The 20,008-nt window shown below is 44.3% G+C and overlaps 1 protein-coding gene across 3 annotated transcripts in view; it reads right to left on the bottom strand.

Annotated features, from left to right (window-relative positions):
• ELOVL5 (ELOVL fatty acid elongase 5) overlaps positions 1–20,008 on the bottom strand; it is a 214,622-nt gene that overhangs the window by 20,140 nt on the left and 174,474 nt on the right. For all 3 annotated transcript variants that reach the window (XM_081906544.1, XM_081906545.1, XM_081906543.1), the window contains exons 2-3: positions 3,915–3,980; positions 938–1,125 (exon numbers count right to left, since the gene is read on the bottom strand). In XM_081906544.1, coding sequence (XP_081762670.1) covers positions 938–1,125; positions 3,915–3,972 — 246 coding nt within the window. In that variant the 5' untranslated portion in view covers positions 3,973–3,980. The remainder of the gene's footprint in view (positions 1–937; positions 1,126–3,914; positions 3,981–20,008) is intronic.

Genomic DNA, 20,008 nt, shown 5'->3' with positions numbered 1-20,008 from the left:
TAAAATGCGGCACGAGGGTTTTGTGCATTCAGCCATGCGTGGAACGGCCCTGCTTGTTCACTTATTTCAGGAATGTATGAGCCACTTTCTCTGCCAAACCACACTTGAGGTAAGTGCTACGGTCAAACATGCAAAGCTTTTGCAGGATGAGCTTAGAAGACTATGTTCCTCTGCCACCAGAAAGGCGTTGGTGGCCTGTAAATGTATGAACTGTGCAACTATAATGGTTAACTTTTTAGGAGTCACAATTGGTCAAAGTTTACCAAAGTTGGGGGGGGGCGAGAGAGAAGGAAATATATTACAAGGATTGTGAAGCCCAAGCTTCCAGACAAATATATCCACCTTGATCACTGATGGGGCATTTTCTGGAAGTCCCACACACCCCTGAGGTTTGACTGGCCTTTTTGATTGATTGATTTGATATTGATTGATTGATTCTATTTCTATGCTGCTTTTTATTCAAATAAATCCCAAAGCAGCTTACAAACAAAAGATAAAAATAACATAATGGAACATCACAAATACAGCATAAATTGTATAGAATGGCAACAAAACAAACAAAGCTCTGTTGAATTTGTACACATATGCTCTCCCCTCCACCATGACTCATTCTGTTCAATGCATCAAAATACACCTGCACATAATGTTCCTGGCAGCAACTCCCTTCTGAAGCATCCTTGCGATGGAGGTGGTCAGCACATAGACTCTCTCCCTTCACATCCTTTCTGCCACCTTACCAGGGACTGAGCCTTTTGTATGGCAGGCTCTGCCCTGTGGAACTCCTTGCAAAAACAGAGATTTGGTGGGAGCCATTCCCAGTTGCTTTTAGAAGTCTTCTAAAACTGTATTATTCGGAGAGGCCTCCTGAACCTGATATTTTGTATGAAAGCATGGAACAAGCAATGCGAGAAAAATGCACAGCCTCTACATTTCTTACCTCATAAAACATATAGAGGGACAGAAGCGTAAGCCCAAGGTTATAGACCACTAGAATACCCCTGAAGGTGAACGGCTGCCTGTTCCGCATGTACTTTGGTCCTAACCATACGATTAATAAGTATAAGACGGTGAAGATGAAGGTAGGTGTGTAATTGGTCAGGAGAAACCATCCTTTTACTCTGGGATCTGAAACGGAACACAAAGGCAACACTGTTATCTGGATTAAGGCAATTTCAAAGACTTCTGAGACTTAAGACTGGCGGAATATTTATTTTTAGGAAAGGGAAGGGTGCACATTTATGAATGTGGAAGCAGTTGCTCCAGAGCATCTGACCAGATTCAATACCAACATTTCAGACCAAAGGGAGTTGGGAGGACAATCTGTGTTAGTGGTTTCTGGTGTGTGTGGAGATTTGGTTCCCCCTTTAGCAAGGCTTTTCTAAGAGAAGCCAAAGGAATAATAGCTGGGAGATACAGTGAGAAAAGCCCGTTGCTCTGAATTGCACACAAACCCCACACCCGTGGCGAGGTTTTATTTAATTGCTCTGTTGCTAAACAACTAATTATGCTCCCTTTACAAAAGTGCTGCTCCCTGAAGGAGCACCTGACACACTAGCCTTCCCTACTTCTCTCTCAAATATTGATACCTGGTGCTTTTATATTCCAAGTTACTTTTAATTCTCTCCTTCCTGACATCTCCATTACTCCCATTATCTGAAATTAGATGGATTTTGTCAGAGCCAAGATGCTCGCCTCACCTTTCAAGTTGGCAGTTTCTCAGTTTTATTGATTCCCACCCATCTGAACTACCAGGCTTTGTGGCAAAATAAGGAGAATGTAAATATTTTAAATAGTGCTTAAATATTATAAAGAGATCCGAGATCCCATGTTCACACAATTAAGCTTCGCTGTTGAATCTGAAAAATATATTCTGAGGAGTTGCACTTTCTTGGAGGGGGGGGCGGCCTTTCATGTTTTGGAAACCTGGGGATGATCCAAGAAAATTGGAGCATCTTTCATTCCCATGGGTGTGTCATAGTAGAGTTAAGCAAATTGATGATATGATGCTGCTTTATACCAGGGATGGAGAACCTGGTGCCCTCCAGATGTTATAGCACTCCCATCAGCCCCAGCCAGCATGGCCAATGGTCAGAGCTGATGAGAGCGGAATCCCAGTCACATCAGGAGAGCCCAGTCTTACACCATCAGAACTTTGGTCCAGCTAGGATAATGCTATCTGTTCTAATGGGCAGCAACATGCACAGGTCATAAGCAGAAGCCTCCTCAGATCTTATAAGTGGAAACACCAGGAAGCAAACTTGGGCAGTGTTAGAAACTCAGATATAGAAGCTAGGTGCCAAACGGCTCCTTAAACCAAGATTACAGTCATCAAAACAGAATGTCTAGTTGCAATTTTGAGCAAGATGGCTCTAAAGCAGGGTTTCTCAAATGTGGGTCTCCATCTGGTTTTTTTGGACTACAGTTCCCATCATCCTTGACCACTGGTCCTTCTAGCTAGGGATGATGGGAAATGTAGTCCAAAAACAGGTGGAGACACAGGTTTGGGAAACCCTGCTCTAAAGTCTTATTTTTCAAAGGATGAAGATGACTGGGATTGATTCTCAGTTAAACATCTGGCTAGCTCAGATGACAACCTTGACCTAGGCTTAGAGCTTTGAGAACTTAAAGAAGAAAAGCCACTTGATTCAGGGACAGCCTACATATATATTGACCTATTCCAACCTCTTTTTCTTAATGGGGACACAGAACATTCATAATGTAGGGATATTCTTCACAACTGTGAGCAGGGCAGTGAGGTGGGCTAAGTGAAGACAATCTGCAACTATTAACTATGATGTTGTTCACTGCTCCTGCTGCACAGATAAAGCATTTTGCTTCCTGAAATTCATTCCGTTGCGCAGGTAAAATGTAACGGATAGAATTCTACAGCCAAGATCCAATGATCCCCAAGCATGCACCTCCAGATGGTGGAGATCTCAGTTGCCTTCCTGGTGCTCAGGGCATCTTCACTTGGTCACAAGCGGTCAAAAGTCAGGTGCAAAACATGCCGGGCGCCTGGCTAAATTTGAACACCGAACTTGGGTCTTTCTCCATACAGCATTGTGTGTTCTGTCATTTAAGCTACAATATGAGCTTTTATCTTTCCCACAGATATCAATAGCATTTCAGTGGTTCAGTTTGGATAGATTGCTTCCACAATTGTTTAACATACGCCAAATGCAAGAGCAATTTCGTATTTTCCGATAGCTGTAATGTTTATGAGTCTATTAACTGACAGGAGTTTTTGAACATGTGCTAACATAAACGGGCTGCCTCATTCATGTGTTTTCCACTCTGACATCAGGACCGAATGTCACTACAGAATTCTCACCCTGCAGGGTCATCGGAACATGCGGGCTCAATTTTTGTGCCAACTCAGCTGGTGCAGAGGGTGAGATCAGCGAGGGTGCCTCAAATGCAATATGTCTAAGCAAACACATAAAAAGGGCAACTATTTCGTTTTGTTCGTGACTGTGCTTTCCATGGGAACAGAACCACAGAGGCAGAGTCTTAAAAGGAGCTATTTTGTACACAGAAGAATTCAGCGCAGAAATATGCTATTCGCTCACTGACGCTGCTGCTGGAGAGTTTATTTATTAATGTAACTATAGGCCACCTCTCCAAAAGATCTAGCTACCTAAAGTGGCATAAATCAGAACACCCCTTGTATTGAATTCCAACAACGATAAAAGTATACATCTAATAAAGCACTTGTATCCATTGCAGGCCAAAACAAAGCAAAGCAAAACAAAAAAAAAACCAACCATGCAGAGATTTCAGTCCTCATTCCAGTGACTACTACACAACATCTTAGTTAAGAGTTTTTGAAAATGTCACTGTATTCAGGAACATAAAAACCTTTGGCAAGTAATCAGAAACTAGGTAGCCCACCCTCTCCCAAATAAACCACCTACCTCTGGGTCCAAGCCAAACGTCCAGATAGCTATTGATTGTTTCATCCAGAGACGTCATTGTGCAACCTATATGGAAGATGGGGAGAAAACAGTTATTTTGCTCTTTTCTATAGAAATGCTGCTATCAGGATACAGTTTAAACAAGCATGAGATACCTTCGTGGGTGTGGGAATCCATGGCTCCCTAGATGGTGCTAGACTGCAACACCCATCATCCCTAAGCACTGACCGCACTGGCTGTGGCTGATGGGAGTTGGAGTCCAGCAACAACCAAAAGGCCACAGGCTCCCCAAGTATTCCTCTGAACACTTGGAAGATTTTTGCAGGAATATTTGGGGAATTACAGCCCATCTTTTGCACTGAAGGCTGCTCCACTGTCAGTATACCTCTGAATCACAGGTGGAAAGACTACTGTTGAACTCACATCACAGTATTAACATGACTTTCTGCATTTCCCAAGGCCAGGACACAAATAAGGAGCCTATACTACTTTAAATGTGCATTTATAAATGGTACTCTTCTACTTATCGCAAGGGAGGCTTAAAGGAGATTTAGGGAAATTCTGCAAAACGTTATGTTAGATACACATTTCCTTATGGAGTTTCAAATGCATAAAGCATGGTGTAGCTTTGTAAGACCACAAATAATGGGAGAAGACACTGACGCTGAACAGAGCACACCATAAAGTTTACATCCCTAAAGACGTATTTAAAAACATCTCCTGCCATCTTGAAGGCAGCGTACAAGAAAAGAGACAAAATGGAAGCCATCTCTACTTTACTTGGATACTGAAAAACAATATTCACAAGTCAAAGCCTGAAACAGATGCAGCAGGAACTTGTTTTATAGCTTGTAGCTGCACAGGAAACACTTATAATTAAAAAGGGACTCTTCACCTGCCTTCCTCCTCTCCTACTTTATAAATAATCCTGAGTCACTTTTTGGCCTCTGTGTGTGTGTGTGTGTGTCTGTATGCACAAAACAAAACAAGTCTATGTACATAGCAGCAGCTCATTTAACCAAAAGATGAGAGTTGCCAAATAAAGCTTACCCGCAGCCCTGATATTTCAGACCAAGTTTAAACACAGCAGAATAAACAGTGTCTTATAATGACTTAATGCCACCTTCCAAATAAGCACAGCAGAACCAAGCTTGTCAAGTAAACTCTTCCTGGGACTTCACCTTTCAACAGTATGCATAGAGGAGGGTCGCACTATCAAAACCATGCAGCTCTGCAGCATCTGAAAATGAGGGTACTCTTTGCTTCCTGCTGCTGCACCAATGTCCAGAGGTGGGTGGATGTGTTTAAGGGGGGGAAGAGAGAGATCAGGTCTCCAGTTACCAGGTCAGCACCAACACTTGTGGTGCTGTGTTGACATCTTCCTAACCGGTAGAGACCAAAGCGCAGTCAAGAACCATTTTACTGCATTCAGAGACTCAATCTTTGGCATCCTCAGTTCAAAGGATCCCTGGCAACTGGGAAGACTTCTGCCTGGATGAAGCATTGCTATGCAGAGTACATAATACCTTCCTTGGAGGTTTTTTAGCAGAGGTTGGATGGCATTTGCTATGGATGCTTTAGCTGAGTTTTCTGCATTCCTTGGGTTCTGTCAAAACTCCACAATTCTATTATTCTACTGGAATAGATGGACCAGTATAAGGAAGCTACACACATGCACACATATTATCTACCACTAAACGGGGTGCAGGCACAGAATAATAAAGCACAATCAACACAGAGGTTAATAAGAAAATACTCCGCTTTGTAAAACGTTCCAGAACTACATTCTTTCCCTAAAGTAGTCACACTGTATCTCCCAGGTCTGTCCCACATATTGTGCAAGTTTGCAACTTTTGAGCTGTTCACACTGCTAGAGTTGCCATATTTGGAAGAGCAAAAAAGAGGATACGTTTGCAGACTTTCTGCTTTTAACTACGGATTGCTATGACGACTCTTGTTTTACAAACCCATGAAAAAGAGGGCATGTCCTGGAAAAAGAGGACATATGGCAACCCCACGTCACGGCCACCAATTCCCAGTTACTGACACACAAGGGAGTCCTGCTGCTACCCCCCGCCAACCCTGAACTATGCCAAGAACTCACATTTCATGGAGCTGTGTTACTGAAATCTCTCAGTAGCCAGCAATGCTACATTCAGACAAGACCAGGCAGGGCATTTCAAACAGGGTGTGTGTATCAGAAGAAATGGTAAGATTCGCAGCAACAAAAGGTTTCACAGGCCCATGCTGAGATAAAATCAATATTAAATTGTTAAAAGGAAACAGCGTGCTCCAAGGGCATCTGTTGCAGTTGTTTATTCACACATCACAATAACCTCAGCAATGTTGTTCAGCTGCTTCAACCTTTGACATGAACATTTCCATATACCTACCCCCAAGCGTCTCCTGTTTTCCCCCCCTCCTGGGTGGGAAAGCAAGTATTCATCCCTTCTCACTTTATTTCTCTAAACAACAACAGCCACCACCCAATGCTAGATAATGCCACAGAACTACCATGCCCTTTCTGAGCTCTGCTCTGCTCAACCCAGGAATAGGAGTATGCAACTGGCTACTTTAACAAGATTGACATAATCCATACTATCAGCAATATGACGAGTTTGGATTTGATATCCCGCCTTTCACTCCCCTTCAGGAGTCTCAAAGAGGCTAACAATCTCATTTTCCCTTCCTCCCCCACAACAAACACTCTGTGAGATGAGTGGGGCTGAGAGACTTCAAAGAAGTGTAACTGGCCCAAGGTCACCCAGCAGCTGCATGTGGACGAGAGGAGAAGTGAATCTGGTTCACCAGATTACGAGTCTACCGCTCTTAACCACTACACCACACTGGCTATGCTAAGGATGGTTTTCCCCCCAGATTTGCATTAGTAGGTTCCCCTTGCCCCCCCCCCCACACACTCAGGAGCAGGAATATCACTTTTTCCCCATGAAATAAAACTCAGGTAATGATGATGATGATGATGATTTATTTATACCCCACCCATCTGGCTGGGTTTCCCCAGCCACTCTGGGCAGCTTCTATCAAAATATTAAAAACATGATAAAACATCAAACATTAAAAACATCCGTAAACAGGGCTGCCTTCAGATGTCTTCTATAAGTGAGATAGTTGTTTATTTCTTTGACATCTGATGGGAGGGCGTTTCACAGGGCTGGCTCCACTACTGAGAAGGCCCCTAACCTCACTTCTCGCAGTGAGGGAACTGACAGATGCCCTCAGCGCTAGATCTCAGTGTCTGGGCAGAACAATGGGGGTGGAGACGCTCCTTCAGGTATACTGGACCGAGATCATTTAGGGCTTTAAAGGTCAGCACCAACACTTTGAATTGTGCCTGGAAACGTACTGGGATCCAATGCAGGTCTTTCAGGACTGGAGATATGTGGTCTCAGTGGCCACTCCCATTCTAGCTGCCGCATTCTGGATTAGTTGTAGTTTCTGGGTCACCTTCAAAGGTAGCCCCACATAGAGGGCATTGCAGTAGTCCAAGCAGAAGATAACCAGAGCGTGCACCACTTTGTCAAGACAGTCTGCGGGCAAGTAGGGTCTCAGGGTCTGGTAGACAGCTGCCCTGGACACAGAATTGAACTGCACCTCCATGGTCAGCTGTGAGTCCAAAATGACTCCCAGGCTGCGCACCTGGTCCTAAAGGGGCACAGTTACCCCATGTCAGGATCATGACACTTCTAGATGGTCACTAATTTCAGGCAGTATCAAATCACATGCTGGTAAATTAAGCTTGGATGATTAAAGGTGATTTGAAGGTCTTGCACAGCTAACCAATTTCTCCTCTCTCCCAACCCCCACTCCCCAAACTTTTAGCTGTAAGGAAAGTGACAGGAAAATGAAGTGGGCAGTGTGGGACAACAACTGCTTTGATGGAACACTGTCTTAGCCTCCCCACAAACAAATCAGAATGAATGCTCAATAAACAGGTCTTCTGGAAGTACTCTTATGGCTCAGGTGGTAAAGCATGAGAATCTTTACCTCAGGGTCATGGGTTTGAGACCCATGTTGGGCAAAAGATTCCTGCATTGCAGGGGGTTAGACTAGAAGATCCTCGGGATCCCTTCCAACTCTACAATTCTATGGTTTTTTTCAAAGAGCATGAACTTTGCTGATACGTTTTGATTTTGGGGGGCACACTCCTGTCCAGCCACAGATAACATGGAAATCTTCCCTGAAATTTTAAACAGGCTTCAACAACATTAGCTAGAAAGTTTAGATCTGCTACGCAATTGAACTAAAGTACACAGACTTCTAGAATAATGGAAAATGGGACTTTAATTTTCCTCCCTCAATATAATGGACTGGAAGAATAACTCAAAACAATTAGAGGCATGGAATGTGCAAATTAGAAGATTGTGTGAAACATAAGGTATTTGCTCATCTCTCTGTAGGTATGTCACAAAATGGCCCACACCCACAAAAGTTAACAATTGGAATGGGATCCCCCAAGGTGCTTCCGGGGGCAGGGAAGCAGAAGGGGCATTATTCCAAAACTAAGCAGTCAAAATGCAGAGCATCACATTTCCTTTGCCATTGAGACAAGCACCCCAGCACAACACAGGACCCAAACACACATGAGCTGTGAGGCGTCCACTGTCTCACCAGATTGCTGGATCATGGGGGAGGAAGTTGTTTTCTAACAGCAGTGTGTGTCCATGCTTGTGCAATACAGTGGTACCTCGGGTTAAGTACTTAATTCGTTCCTGAGGTCTGTTCTTAACCTGAAACTGTTCTTAACCTGAAGCACCACGTTAGCTAATGTGGCCTCCTGCTGCTGCCGCACCGCCGGAGCAAAATTTCTGTACTCATCCTGAAGCAAAGTTCTTAATCCGAGGTACTATTTCTGGGTTAGCGGAGTTTGTAACCTGAAGCATATGTAACCTGAGGCGTATGTAACCCAAGGTACCACTGTATAAACTGAGTTTACTAGTGTAAACAAGTATAGCATGACGTGGTAAAGGCTGCATACAAAAATATATATTATTTGCAAAACAAACTGAGATAGGAAAGTCCTCTTTCTCCTTGTAATTAGAAACTCAGGGGAGGAGAACATTTACAGGTGAGTCATCCACTTGCCACCTGAATCTCCATGTGGTCATCTCACTTGGCTGAATTGACAATGATTGATTTGGTTACATAATACCATTATGGAATAAGCCAGAATGGTTTTGTGCTTGTGTGAATTTATTTGTATATGTATTAAGAGATGCAAGGTCTCTAAAGCCACTCAGTGGGAGGGGTGGGGAGAACATGGAGAAAATGTATACAGTGTAATGCATCAAATACACCATTATATACATTTTTTAAAAACTTGGCATATAAAATTCTTCATACTACACACCCTGAATGAATAAAATATTGTCTTTCAAAGCATTTCACTCATCCCAAAAGAGAAACTACTTTGTTGGAGGTTTTCCCTCAGTGTGCCCCCCCCCAATGTTTTTCTTTTAGAGTTTTACCCCCCCCCACCAATGTTAGAAATATTTAGAAAGGTCATTTTTTGAGGATGGGGAAATATGTCTAGGCTTTCACATCTAAATAAAAGCAAAACCACTGCTTAAACTGAATTCAGTTATTTAAAAAGAAATAAAACACTACTTTCACAAAAAAAGAGCCTGGGTGGGGGGTGGGTCTAAAAATATGAACTGTCTCAGAGGTTTTGGTCCCCTGCTTGCCCAATTGACCCTGTTTTTCAATCTCAGTTGACTATCCCTCCTTCCTGCATTATATCTGGGTGGGGCTGGCTCATGTTTTAAAAATGTGAACCTGCTACCACCATCATATACTGGGGAGGCCTTAGCTATGCTGTTACAAAAGTGTTTTGTGTATGTTTTTCCCCTCTCTCTCTCAACTTGTGCCAACTCCTGACATCTGCTGCAGTGTTTTGAATGGAGAGCGAGAGACTGTGACTGTGTATGTGTTACGTATATCCCCAAATATGTAGACATAACGTTTGGGATCTGAATTAACAATTAAACCATTAAAAAAATAATCCACCGGCTCAAGTGGCAGCAGTCCCTCCTTTTTCTCTTTTCTTTTCCCTTTCCAAGAAACTGCAGGGATTTCTGGGAATACAACTCTCATTCTCTTTTGTAACGGGAAGAAAAATGATATTTTGCTGTCTCCTCCAACTCTGAGGAAACAAAAGCTGACTGTCATGACAGAAATTGCAGAGAAAAACAGGAACATCGCAACAGCGATGGTTCTTTTTATTATCTTTCTTTTTCCAGCTATAGTGTGTAATATTTGCAACAAGGATTGCATTACGTGAAGGCCTACCCTTCTTAAGGAGGCCTCAATGGGAGGCAATTGTCTTTTGACATTCTGTGGATGAGTAGGATGATCCCAATTATGTGTGCATGGGTAGGCGGGGGGGGGGGGACTTGGGGAAAGGCTCCAGCACCTCCTACCTCCACACTCCTTTGGCCCTTCAAGATTTGTGGTGGAGTCCCTCTGAACCACAGGGTGGTCCGCCATGTTGTTTCGCATAAACCACATCCACTTTTGCAGGACTTGATGTCATATCAGGCATGGGAAAGTTCAAACCACACCTAAAAGGCCCTAAACAGCCTCGGCCCAGTATACCTGAAGGAGCGTCTCCACCCCCATCGTTCTGCCCAGACACTGAGGTCCAGAGCAGAGGGCCTTCGGGCAGTTCCCTCACAGTGAGAAGAAAAGTTACAGGGAACCAAGCAGAGGGCCTTCTCGTTAGTGGCGCCTGCCCTGTGGAACGCTCTCACGTCAGATAACTATCTGACTTTTAGAAGACATCTGAAGGCAGCCCAGTTTAGGGATGCTTTAAATATTTGATGAATTGTTGTATTTTAATATTTTGTTGGAAGCCGCCCAGAGTGGCTGGGGAAATCTACCCAGATGGGCAGGGTATTATTATTATTATTATTATTATTATTATTATTATTATTATTATTATTATTATTATTTAAAAGGAGGAAGAACTGGGAGTGCACTCAAAGTCTACTCCCAATTCTTCCTTTGCTGCAAAGAAAGTGTTGCTTTGATTTCCTGGCTAGAATTTTTGTTTAAAGGCCACTTTGCATTTAAAGACACGGGTATGCCACTCTCATGTGCTGCTTGGACATTATTTTCTAAAAAAAATATATAGTAATAAGAACTGGGACAGGAAGTGCCTGCTTAGATGTGACAAAAGTCTTGCAAGGATGTAAAAGTAACTTCCAGTACATAAGGCTCCGTTGCTTATTGGCAAAGAGGGGGAAAAGGCACGGGGTGCAATCTCTTCCTTCATATTGGTTGGAAGGTATTATAAAAGGAGCTTGTCTTCCCCGGGAAACCCTTTGTGCCTTTGCAGGAGGTCTGCCTCACATGGAGAATGAAAGCCGTAAGTGATTCTGACAAAGTTAGAGCCTGCTAGCCAAAGCGCTTCCCTGAGAATTAAGAGGTAATCTGCAGAATGCAGTCCAGATGAACCCAACCAAAAAAACTCACCACATCTCTCCCCATTAAGATGACTTTCACAATCCTCCAAGCCAAACAACATCTCCTCTGCCAGAGTTCAAAAGTATAACTATTACACTGGGAAATTCAGCACGGTACAATTAGTCACAGTACAGAAATGGCAGGCTAGCCTTGCGGAAGAGTTTTGAAAAGATGTCAGAAGCCACATGATCAAAGGATAAATTCCGGCTAGTTCAAACTCGTGTTTGTGGCTCAGACGCCAGTCCAGAACAGACCCACATCCAGGCATGAATGGCTTTAATCTATGCTTGCTGTCTTGTTAGGGTTCTTTTCTCCTAGTTTCAAGGCAATGCTCTTGAGTTTTTGATACACCAGGTCTTCAGCACAGCTCCCCCTGAAGCACTTCCCTCGCCCCAACCTCACGTCTCCAGCTGTCTCTCCAATATTTCTGCTTGGACGCTTCATTGTTGTCTCAGTCTCAATCTTCTCAAGACTGTACTTCTCATCTTTCCTCCCAAGCCTCCTTTCTTTGTTCCTGCTTCACCCTGCACACTTTCTTTGTTCGTCGACAATGTTGCCATCTACCCTGTTGAACAGGCATGTAACCTTGGTTTTTCTCCCCCTCCTTTGTTCCTCATACGGAGTCCACAGCTACATTGTGTTGCTTTGCAAAAAACGCGGCCCTTCCCACCGCAGGAACTCAAGTCTACGCCATGGTAATCTCTCACCTAGACTACAGCCTCCTCCTCTTTGGTCTTCCGCTGTATCACCTGGGTCCCCTCACATCTGTCAAGCACTCTGCCACTGTAATAACGTGCCTCTGTCACCACTCTGATCATGCAACACCACTCATTGAAATCTCCACCCAGGAAAGGAATTGGTTTTAGAAATGATCATTACTGATCTATTGTGGATTTGACACTTTGTGGTGGAGTAACCTCTCTTGTAGAAATTGCAAATGTTGAAATATTGCACATGCGGGAATAGGCAAGCGGATAGCCGATGGTTAGGGATAAAGTAGTTTAATGGAACATGTATTAGAAAATAAAGCAGCAACAGGAGGAAACTGGACACATCAAGAATAGAGGGCGTGAAACCAATTTTGGGGGGAAACTGTATTAAATTTGTTTTAATTTGTGGCTGATTAGGTACAATCTGGAAAAAGCAATAAAAATGATTTGGCAAATTTTATCTCTCTACTTCTTTCTGTCTGTTTCCACATTCAGCACAAGGTCCTTCAACCTCCTCCATAGCTTTGCCCCCGCCACCCCCATCTCCTGATACAATCCTGCCAATGACCTTTGCTCATCTAGTTCCACCACTTGTAGCTGCTCAAAGGTTTCCTGCATCCTCCAACAGTTCCATCACTTCTCCCTCGCTGCCCTGTGCCTGGGACTGCTTCCCAGAACATCTGTCCAAAAACCAGCTAATGCCCTAATGGAACTCTGAGCATGCACAACTGAAACAACCACACAGCCACGTTTGCACGTCACAATAAACAGGGCATCTAGCCAGTGAAGCAGAGAGGGGGAAATCCCTGTGGGAATTTTATATTTCTTAAAATTCATTAGCAACAATGAACGGATGCACTAGCTGAAAATGCAGCAGTAGGCAAGCTTGGCAAGTTTACAGTTTTGTTTACTAAATAAAAGGAAACTGAACGTGCTAAATCCAATCCCTCTGCAGGGAATTGGAAATTTTCTGATGAAGACTGAAAACACTAATTTGCGCAGGATTTTTTTTTTTTTTTTTTTTTTTACAAAAAAGGATGATTTCCAATTCAAAATGTTTTGTAAAAATCCCCATTGCTGTCACTGGGAAAACATGTCTGAACCAGAATATTGGCCAGTTGTTCACCAACAAGCTAGGATATGCAAGCCAACAAACCATGGCTTTTTAAAAAAATATATCCAGGATTCAATGCTTGGCCACCACAGTAAGCAGAGCTCCTGGTTTGTTTCTCCCACCTGTTCCTGACCTAAAATTTATTTGTGAGCTCCTCTTGTACTCTGTAAAATGCCACATAACCACTGGTGTCCTCATATAAACAGAAAGCACGCCTACTGTATAAGATTCCTATTGGTACAGTCTACCTTTCAGGTAGCTTGCCTGACACTTTATTCATTCTCTTCCACATTCTTTCCACTGATATTTCTTCTAGGTCCTAACTGCTACTAGGAATCGTTAAGAAGCTCACTGGGGTAGGGTTTTGTTTTTGTTTTTTTAAAAAGGTAGAAAGGTCACTCCCTGCCGCTTTAAAATATGCTCCTCTGCCTTCACAGCGGACAAACTATCTCTTTTACCTCTATGGTCGCAGAAAACATCCCTGGTTTTATGTAAGAAGCAACAGCCTACAAAAAAACACTACTGATAATTATCAAAATGAGAGATGCTTTAGCTATACTCACTGGTAACTCAAGAAAGATGCAATATAAGAGCAGGCTTGCAAGCTAGAGATGTCTCCAAAGTCATAATTACCTGGTTTGGAATATGGATTTGCCCTGCTTGTAACGCCGGCAGTATTATGAATCAAGTGTCACTCCCTGGCACAAGGTCTTCTTTGGCTCGGAAGGTAAAATGAGATTCTCATCGTGCAGAGTCAGCATTCAGTCTGACCCAGCGACTTTTGAAGGGGCAAGCACAAAGTCCTTTGTGTGTTAACTCCTTGCTGTCAACAAAGCTCAGCTAATATCGCTGTGAAATATGTGACCCGACAACTGATCAAAATGCAAGGCTGCTTGAGGAGTATCATCTGTTTCAGTCCATTAAAAGAAGCTAATCCCAGAGCAGCCAGTTTGCTGCCAACATTTCACATGGCTGTTCTCCTCCATCAACATGAACATTGAAAGCTGCCTTCCACTGAGTTCATCCAGTTTACTACTGTCTACCAGTGCTAGAAACTCAGATACAGTGGTACCTTAGGTTACATGCACTTCAGGTTGCATACGCTTCAGGTTACATACGCTTCATGTTACAGACTCCGCTAACCCATAAATATTACCTCGGGTTAAGAACTTTGCTTCAGGATGAGAACAGAAATCGTGCTCTGGTGGCACGGTGGCAGCAGGAGGCCCCATTAACTAAAGTGGTGCTTCAGGTTAAGAACAGTTTCAGATTAAGAACGGACCTCCGGAACGAATTAAGTACTTAAACCGAGGTACTGTATATAAGCTAGGTGCCAAATGGCTTCTTAAACCAAGATTACACCAAAACGGAATGTCTACTTGCCCTTTGGGGGCAAGACAGCTCTAAAGTTCTTCAAATGACAGACTGACTGTGATTGTTAAGCTAGTTCAGATGACAACCCTGAGCTAGGTTAAGAGCTTTGAGAACTTAAAGAAGAAAAGTCACTTGCTCCAGAGACAGCCCACATATATATTGGCCTGCCACCACCTCTTTTTCTTTAATGGTGACACAGACCATTCATAATGTAGGGATATTCTTCACGACTGTGAGCAGGACAATGAGGTGGGCCAAGTGAAGACAAGCTACAACAATTCACTGTAACGTTGTTCACTGCTCCTGCTCAGGCAGCAAAGAAAAAAGCATTTTGGTTCCTGAAATTCATTCCGGTTGCGCAAGTAAAATGTAACGGATAGAATTCTACAGGATGTGGTATTAGTGTATGAAAACAATCCAGACCCAAGGAACCCTCTTCATGCAATTCCAGATGGTAGAGATGTCAGGCACCTTCCTGGTGCCCAGGCATCTTCCCGTGGTCAAAAGTGGCCAAAAGCTAGGTGCAAAATGCACCTGGCTAATTTTGAACTCTGCTGTATGGAAATGAGAGCTGGACCATAAAGAAGGCTGATCGCCGAAGAATTGATGCTTTTGAATTACGGTGCTGGAGGAGACTCTTGAGAGTCCCATGGACTGCAAGAAAATCTCCATTCTGAAGGAAATCAGCCCTGAGTGCTCACTGGAAGGACAGAGCATGAAGCTGAGGCTCCAATACTTTGGCCACTTCATGAGAAAAGAAGACTCCCTGGAAAAGACCCTGATGTTGGGAAAGATGGAGGGCACAAGGAGAAGGGGACGACAGAGGATGAGATGGTTGGATAGTGTTCTCGAAGCTATCAGCATGAGTTTCACCAAACTGTGGGAGGCAGTGGAAGACAGGGGTGCCTGGCATGTTCTGGTCCATGGGGTCACGAAGAGTCGGACACGACTAAACGACTAAACAACAAGTGTCTATGGGACTGGCAGCAACTCTCCAGAATTTCAAGCAGCAGGCATACCCAAGCCCTACCTGGAGATGCCAGGATTGGATCTGGGGTCTTCAGCATGCAAGACAGAGAGACTCTACCACTGAGCTACATCTCAGTATAAAACTCTCAGCTTCAACATACATATGCTACCATAAGACACCGGTTGGAAAACAGACAAGCTTCCTGCTCAACACCCTGTCCCAAGAGGCTCGCATAAGCAAAGCTAAATAAAAACTGACCTGACCAGCATTTTTGCCTTCTGGTCCTCATAAGCAGACACACAGAGCGTGCCTTCCTAACAGGACTGTCAGATGACAGCCCAAAAGTCTATCCCCCTTCCTGGCAATTCTTTCACCTGCTCCCTTTGCTGTCACCACCTCCTCTTCCAGCAGCGAGAGTTAGCAGATTGTTCTGCTAGAGGTGGGAGCAGAGTGTGCCACTTTCACTGAGAGGTCTGGCTGCAAAGTTTCCCCAGCCAGTGGAAAAGGTGGTGGTGGCCTGCAAATAGAGAAGGGTAAGGAAAGGCTAGTTTCTCTTTAAGGTCAAGTTGTAGGCACATGAAAATGTAGAGATCAGATCCTTAACTTGATAATGGCAGGGAGAGGAGAGCTCTTTAGCCCAAGGTCACCATTTCATCACTTCATCTAGCATTAATTGTTCCGAATGATAAAAATATGTCCGAAAGGTTTCACTTCCATTCCCAGGTTGGTTCTGGACCTTGATTTGGGTAAACAAGGGCTGGTAAAAAGACAGCTTTTCATAGTACCGTATTTTTCGCACCATAGGACGCGCTTTTCCTCCCCTAAAAAGTAAGGGGAAATGTCTGTGCGTCCTATGGAGCGGAGCTAGCAAGAACCGCTGCTGCTGACACGCTCTGCGCAGCTCTTCCGGCTCATTGTAAAGCCAGCAAGAGCCGCTGCTGCTGACCTGAGCCGGGGAGGAGGGAGGGAAGGGGATTCCGTCCGTCCCTCCCTCCTCCGTGGCTTGCTTTGAAGCAGCAAAGTGGGAGGGGAGCAGCTTAAACCCGTGTAAGCGGCTCCTCTCCCACTTTCCTGCTTCAAAGCAACCACGGAGGAGAGAAGGAAGGGGACCATGGATCCTCCACTGCTTGCCACTGAAGCAGATTCCCTCCTCCCGGGCTCCCTTTGAAGCAGCAAAGTGGGAGGGGAGCAGCTTACACTCTGTAAGCAGCTCCTCTCCCACTTTCCTGCTTCAAAGCAACCACGGAGGAGGGAAGGAAGGGGATCCATGCAGCGGATTCCCTCCTCCCGGGCTCCCTTTGAAGCAGCAAAGTGGGAGGAGAGCAGCTTACACTCTGTAAGCAGCTCCTCTCCCACTTTCCTGCTTCAAAGTGGAGGGAATCCACTGCAGTTGTGAGCAGAGGATCCATGGCTCCGCTTCCTTCCCTCAAAGCAGGGTGCGGGGGTGCAGGGGGGAAAGAGGGCAGAGAATAGATGCCGGGCAGGAAGACACAACCACACTTTGACCACTGGAAAGTCCACCCCAGCCTCCCCAGATTTCCACTGAGACGGCCAGGCTAATCTCGATGGCCATAAGTCAGGCTCAGCATTATTAACTGGACTTAGATAAGCCTTGGTTCCCCTTCCTACCCTCCTCTGAGGCTCACTTTAAAGCAGCAAAGTGGACAGGAGCCGCCCGCTTTGCTGCTTTAAATAGTTTAGTGCAACATTTGATTCAGAATGTTTTTTGTGTGTTTTCCTCCTCTAAAAACTAGGTGCGCCCTATGGTCAGGTGCGCCCTATGAAGCGAAAAATACGGTCATTCAGCAAGCAGCATCCATTTAACCATTTCTTACAGAGTGAGGGACTTCTGTCTGCGCTTCTCCCATTCTTAGTGCACTTCCAGACTGTCACTATTTTGGGGCGAGAATCAATCACAGACTGGCACACCCAAGTTGCACATTTAGAGCTGGTTTGGAGCTCTTGGACAACCAACCCCAAACCACCTTTTTCCAACAAGGAAACGACAGGAACATGAACTGAAACTGATGGGAGAGCAATTGCTTGATGCAACTTTGTCCTTGCGAAAAAATCAGAATGACTACTATCTACACATACAAGCATATACAGAGCAAAGCAGTAGGGGGTGGTTAATTTTAATTGGAACAGTGGGGATGAGAGGGGATGGAGCATTTAACCCTTGCTACAAATGCTGCTTTTCTGATCACATGACCAAACTAGTGCTGTTTTTCTAGAAAAAGAGGTGCCAGAGTTCAACCCCAAACCTCTCCCTTGTTCTCTTAGAATGGCAATGGTGTCCACCAGAGCTGAGCTCCGGCTGAAAAAAAAGCCCTGTCCCAAACTATCATATGTCCTCCTGAAGGAAAGATGATGATGATGATGATAAGAAGAAGAAGAAGAAGAAGAAGAAGAAGAAGAAGAAGAAGAGGAGGAGGAGGAGGAGGAAGAAGAAGAAGAAGAAGAAGAAGAAGAAGAAGAAGAAGAAGAAGAAGAAGGCCGCAGATTTAGAGCAGCAAGTAGAAAAAGCTACACATTTCCTTCAGTAGCACTGCTATGTCAATTGAAATTAACAAAGGGGTGCAGGTGCTTGAAAGTGGGGAGCAGGACTTTCCTGTTATGTCACCTTTAGCTCTTAAGACTCCCAACCCACCTAAAAGATATTTTTAAAACATTTTAAGCTTTCAAGCAGGGATAGCTAACATGAAACCGTCCAGATGCTGCGGTTCTCTAACTTTCATCCATCCCAGCCAGCATGGCCAATGATCTGGAATGAACGGAACCCTAGTCTGTCAACATCTGGAGTGTATTATGCTGGCTATCCCAGGCTTAAGGAGGTATACCGGAAAATAAAACTGAATTGCTTGATTTAGATCCCTTGTCATCCTCCTCCATCTCACACACCCCTACCTGGAACTCTTCCAGTTGTTGCAGGTTCTGCCCAAAGGAGAATGTGTAGTTGTACCTCAGCTGGTCTGGCAAGAGGAAGGCAGGTGAGCAAACCAGCCAAGGAAACTTTCAAGCCTTCCGTACAGCCCTTCTCCTCGTCCGCTTTTACTTCCACCCTCAGCAAGGAGGAAACCAAGGAGATGGGTTGTGCAAAGGCTCCTCCTTCCCTGCTGTTGCTTTTGTGGCATGGCCCTTAGACCCTTCCTTGTGCTAAAACACAACTGGGCATAAAACTTGTGTATAAACCTTATGCACAACTTGTGCATAAAACAACTGGGCACCGAGTGAGCACTGGGAAGCTTTGGATTTGAAGAGAGACCACACAAAGGAGCTCAGGAATAGGTGGCTGCAAACAACGGATAATTAAAATGCCCCCACCCCCGAGAGCAGCAGACACTCAGGGAAAGCACTGCAATTGCCCACAGGCTGAATGTTGTGCAGGCCTGGATTAAGGAAACAAAACCCTCTATAACAGCATTAACGGTGCACTTCTGCTGTTTCAAAAAAAAAAAAAAAAAGTTCAGTAAATAATTTCCAGTAGAGTCAGGTGAAGAGTTTTGATTTCTTCCATCTTAGGGGTTGTTTGTTTGTGTTTGTGTAATTTCCCTTTTTTAATGGTTGTAATTTCAAACTGAGAATATTATAAACAGAAGAGCATTATGGGAGCTTGGATCTACATTTCTAAATCAGCAAGAAATTTGACCCCAAGAGTTCAAGAGGGGGTGAAGTGTACCTGCAAGTTTTTCTCTTCCTACTGTTAGCTGGCTACAAATCACTCCCAAAAGCACTTTCTCTCTCTCCCCTAGCAATCTAACTTACCTTCCAAATAATAAAGGTTATTTGATGGAATGGGAAATCAGCAAAGTTTCAGGGGAGGGGATAAGAAGTTTCTCTCCTTCCCTTGACCCCCAACCTCCCATTCCCCCGCCCCTTAAAAAAGCTCACCCAACAAACAAAGACAACTGCGTATTATTTGTCATCCAGCTCCTGACATTATCTTACATTTCAGCCTCTTGGTAAGGACAATGCTTTCTATGTGATAGATATCGGCGGCCTGAAGGAGAGACTAAGGGTAGTTGCCAAATACAAAGAACGCTTAGTACCCACGGTAATAGAAATACATCAAGCAGAACACGGAAATAAGGTGGCAAAAGTAGGACGATTCACAAGCCCTTGAAGGCAGAGACAGAGAGAAAGATGTCAAAGTCCAGTTCGAAGAACATTGTTCTCATTTGGTATCAAAGTAAACGTCGTTTCAGACCAGTATATTTAAGATTGCTTTTGTAAGAATTATTGAGAGGAGTAGAAGCATGACTGCTTTCAAGGATTCCAGGGATCCGGATTTTGGCATTCTGTGCTATCTCTACAACACGGGTAGGCAACCTAAGGCCCGGGGGCCGGATGCAGCCCAATCGCCTTCTCAATCCGGCCCACAGACGGTCCGGGAATCAGCATGTTTTTACATGAGTAGAATGTGTCCTTTTATTTAAAAGGCATC

Source organism: Podarcis melisellensis (assembly GCF_964234715.1).
Source record: "Podarcis melisellensis genome assembly, chromosome: 3".
Classification (NCBI taxonomy): Eukaryota; Metazoa; Chordata; class Lepidosauria; order Squamata; family Lacertidae; genus Podarcis; species Podarcis melisellensis.
The sequence above is the reverse complement of the archived record's forward strand: the minus strand, read 5'-3'. Positions and strand labels throughout refer to the sequence as shown.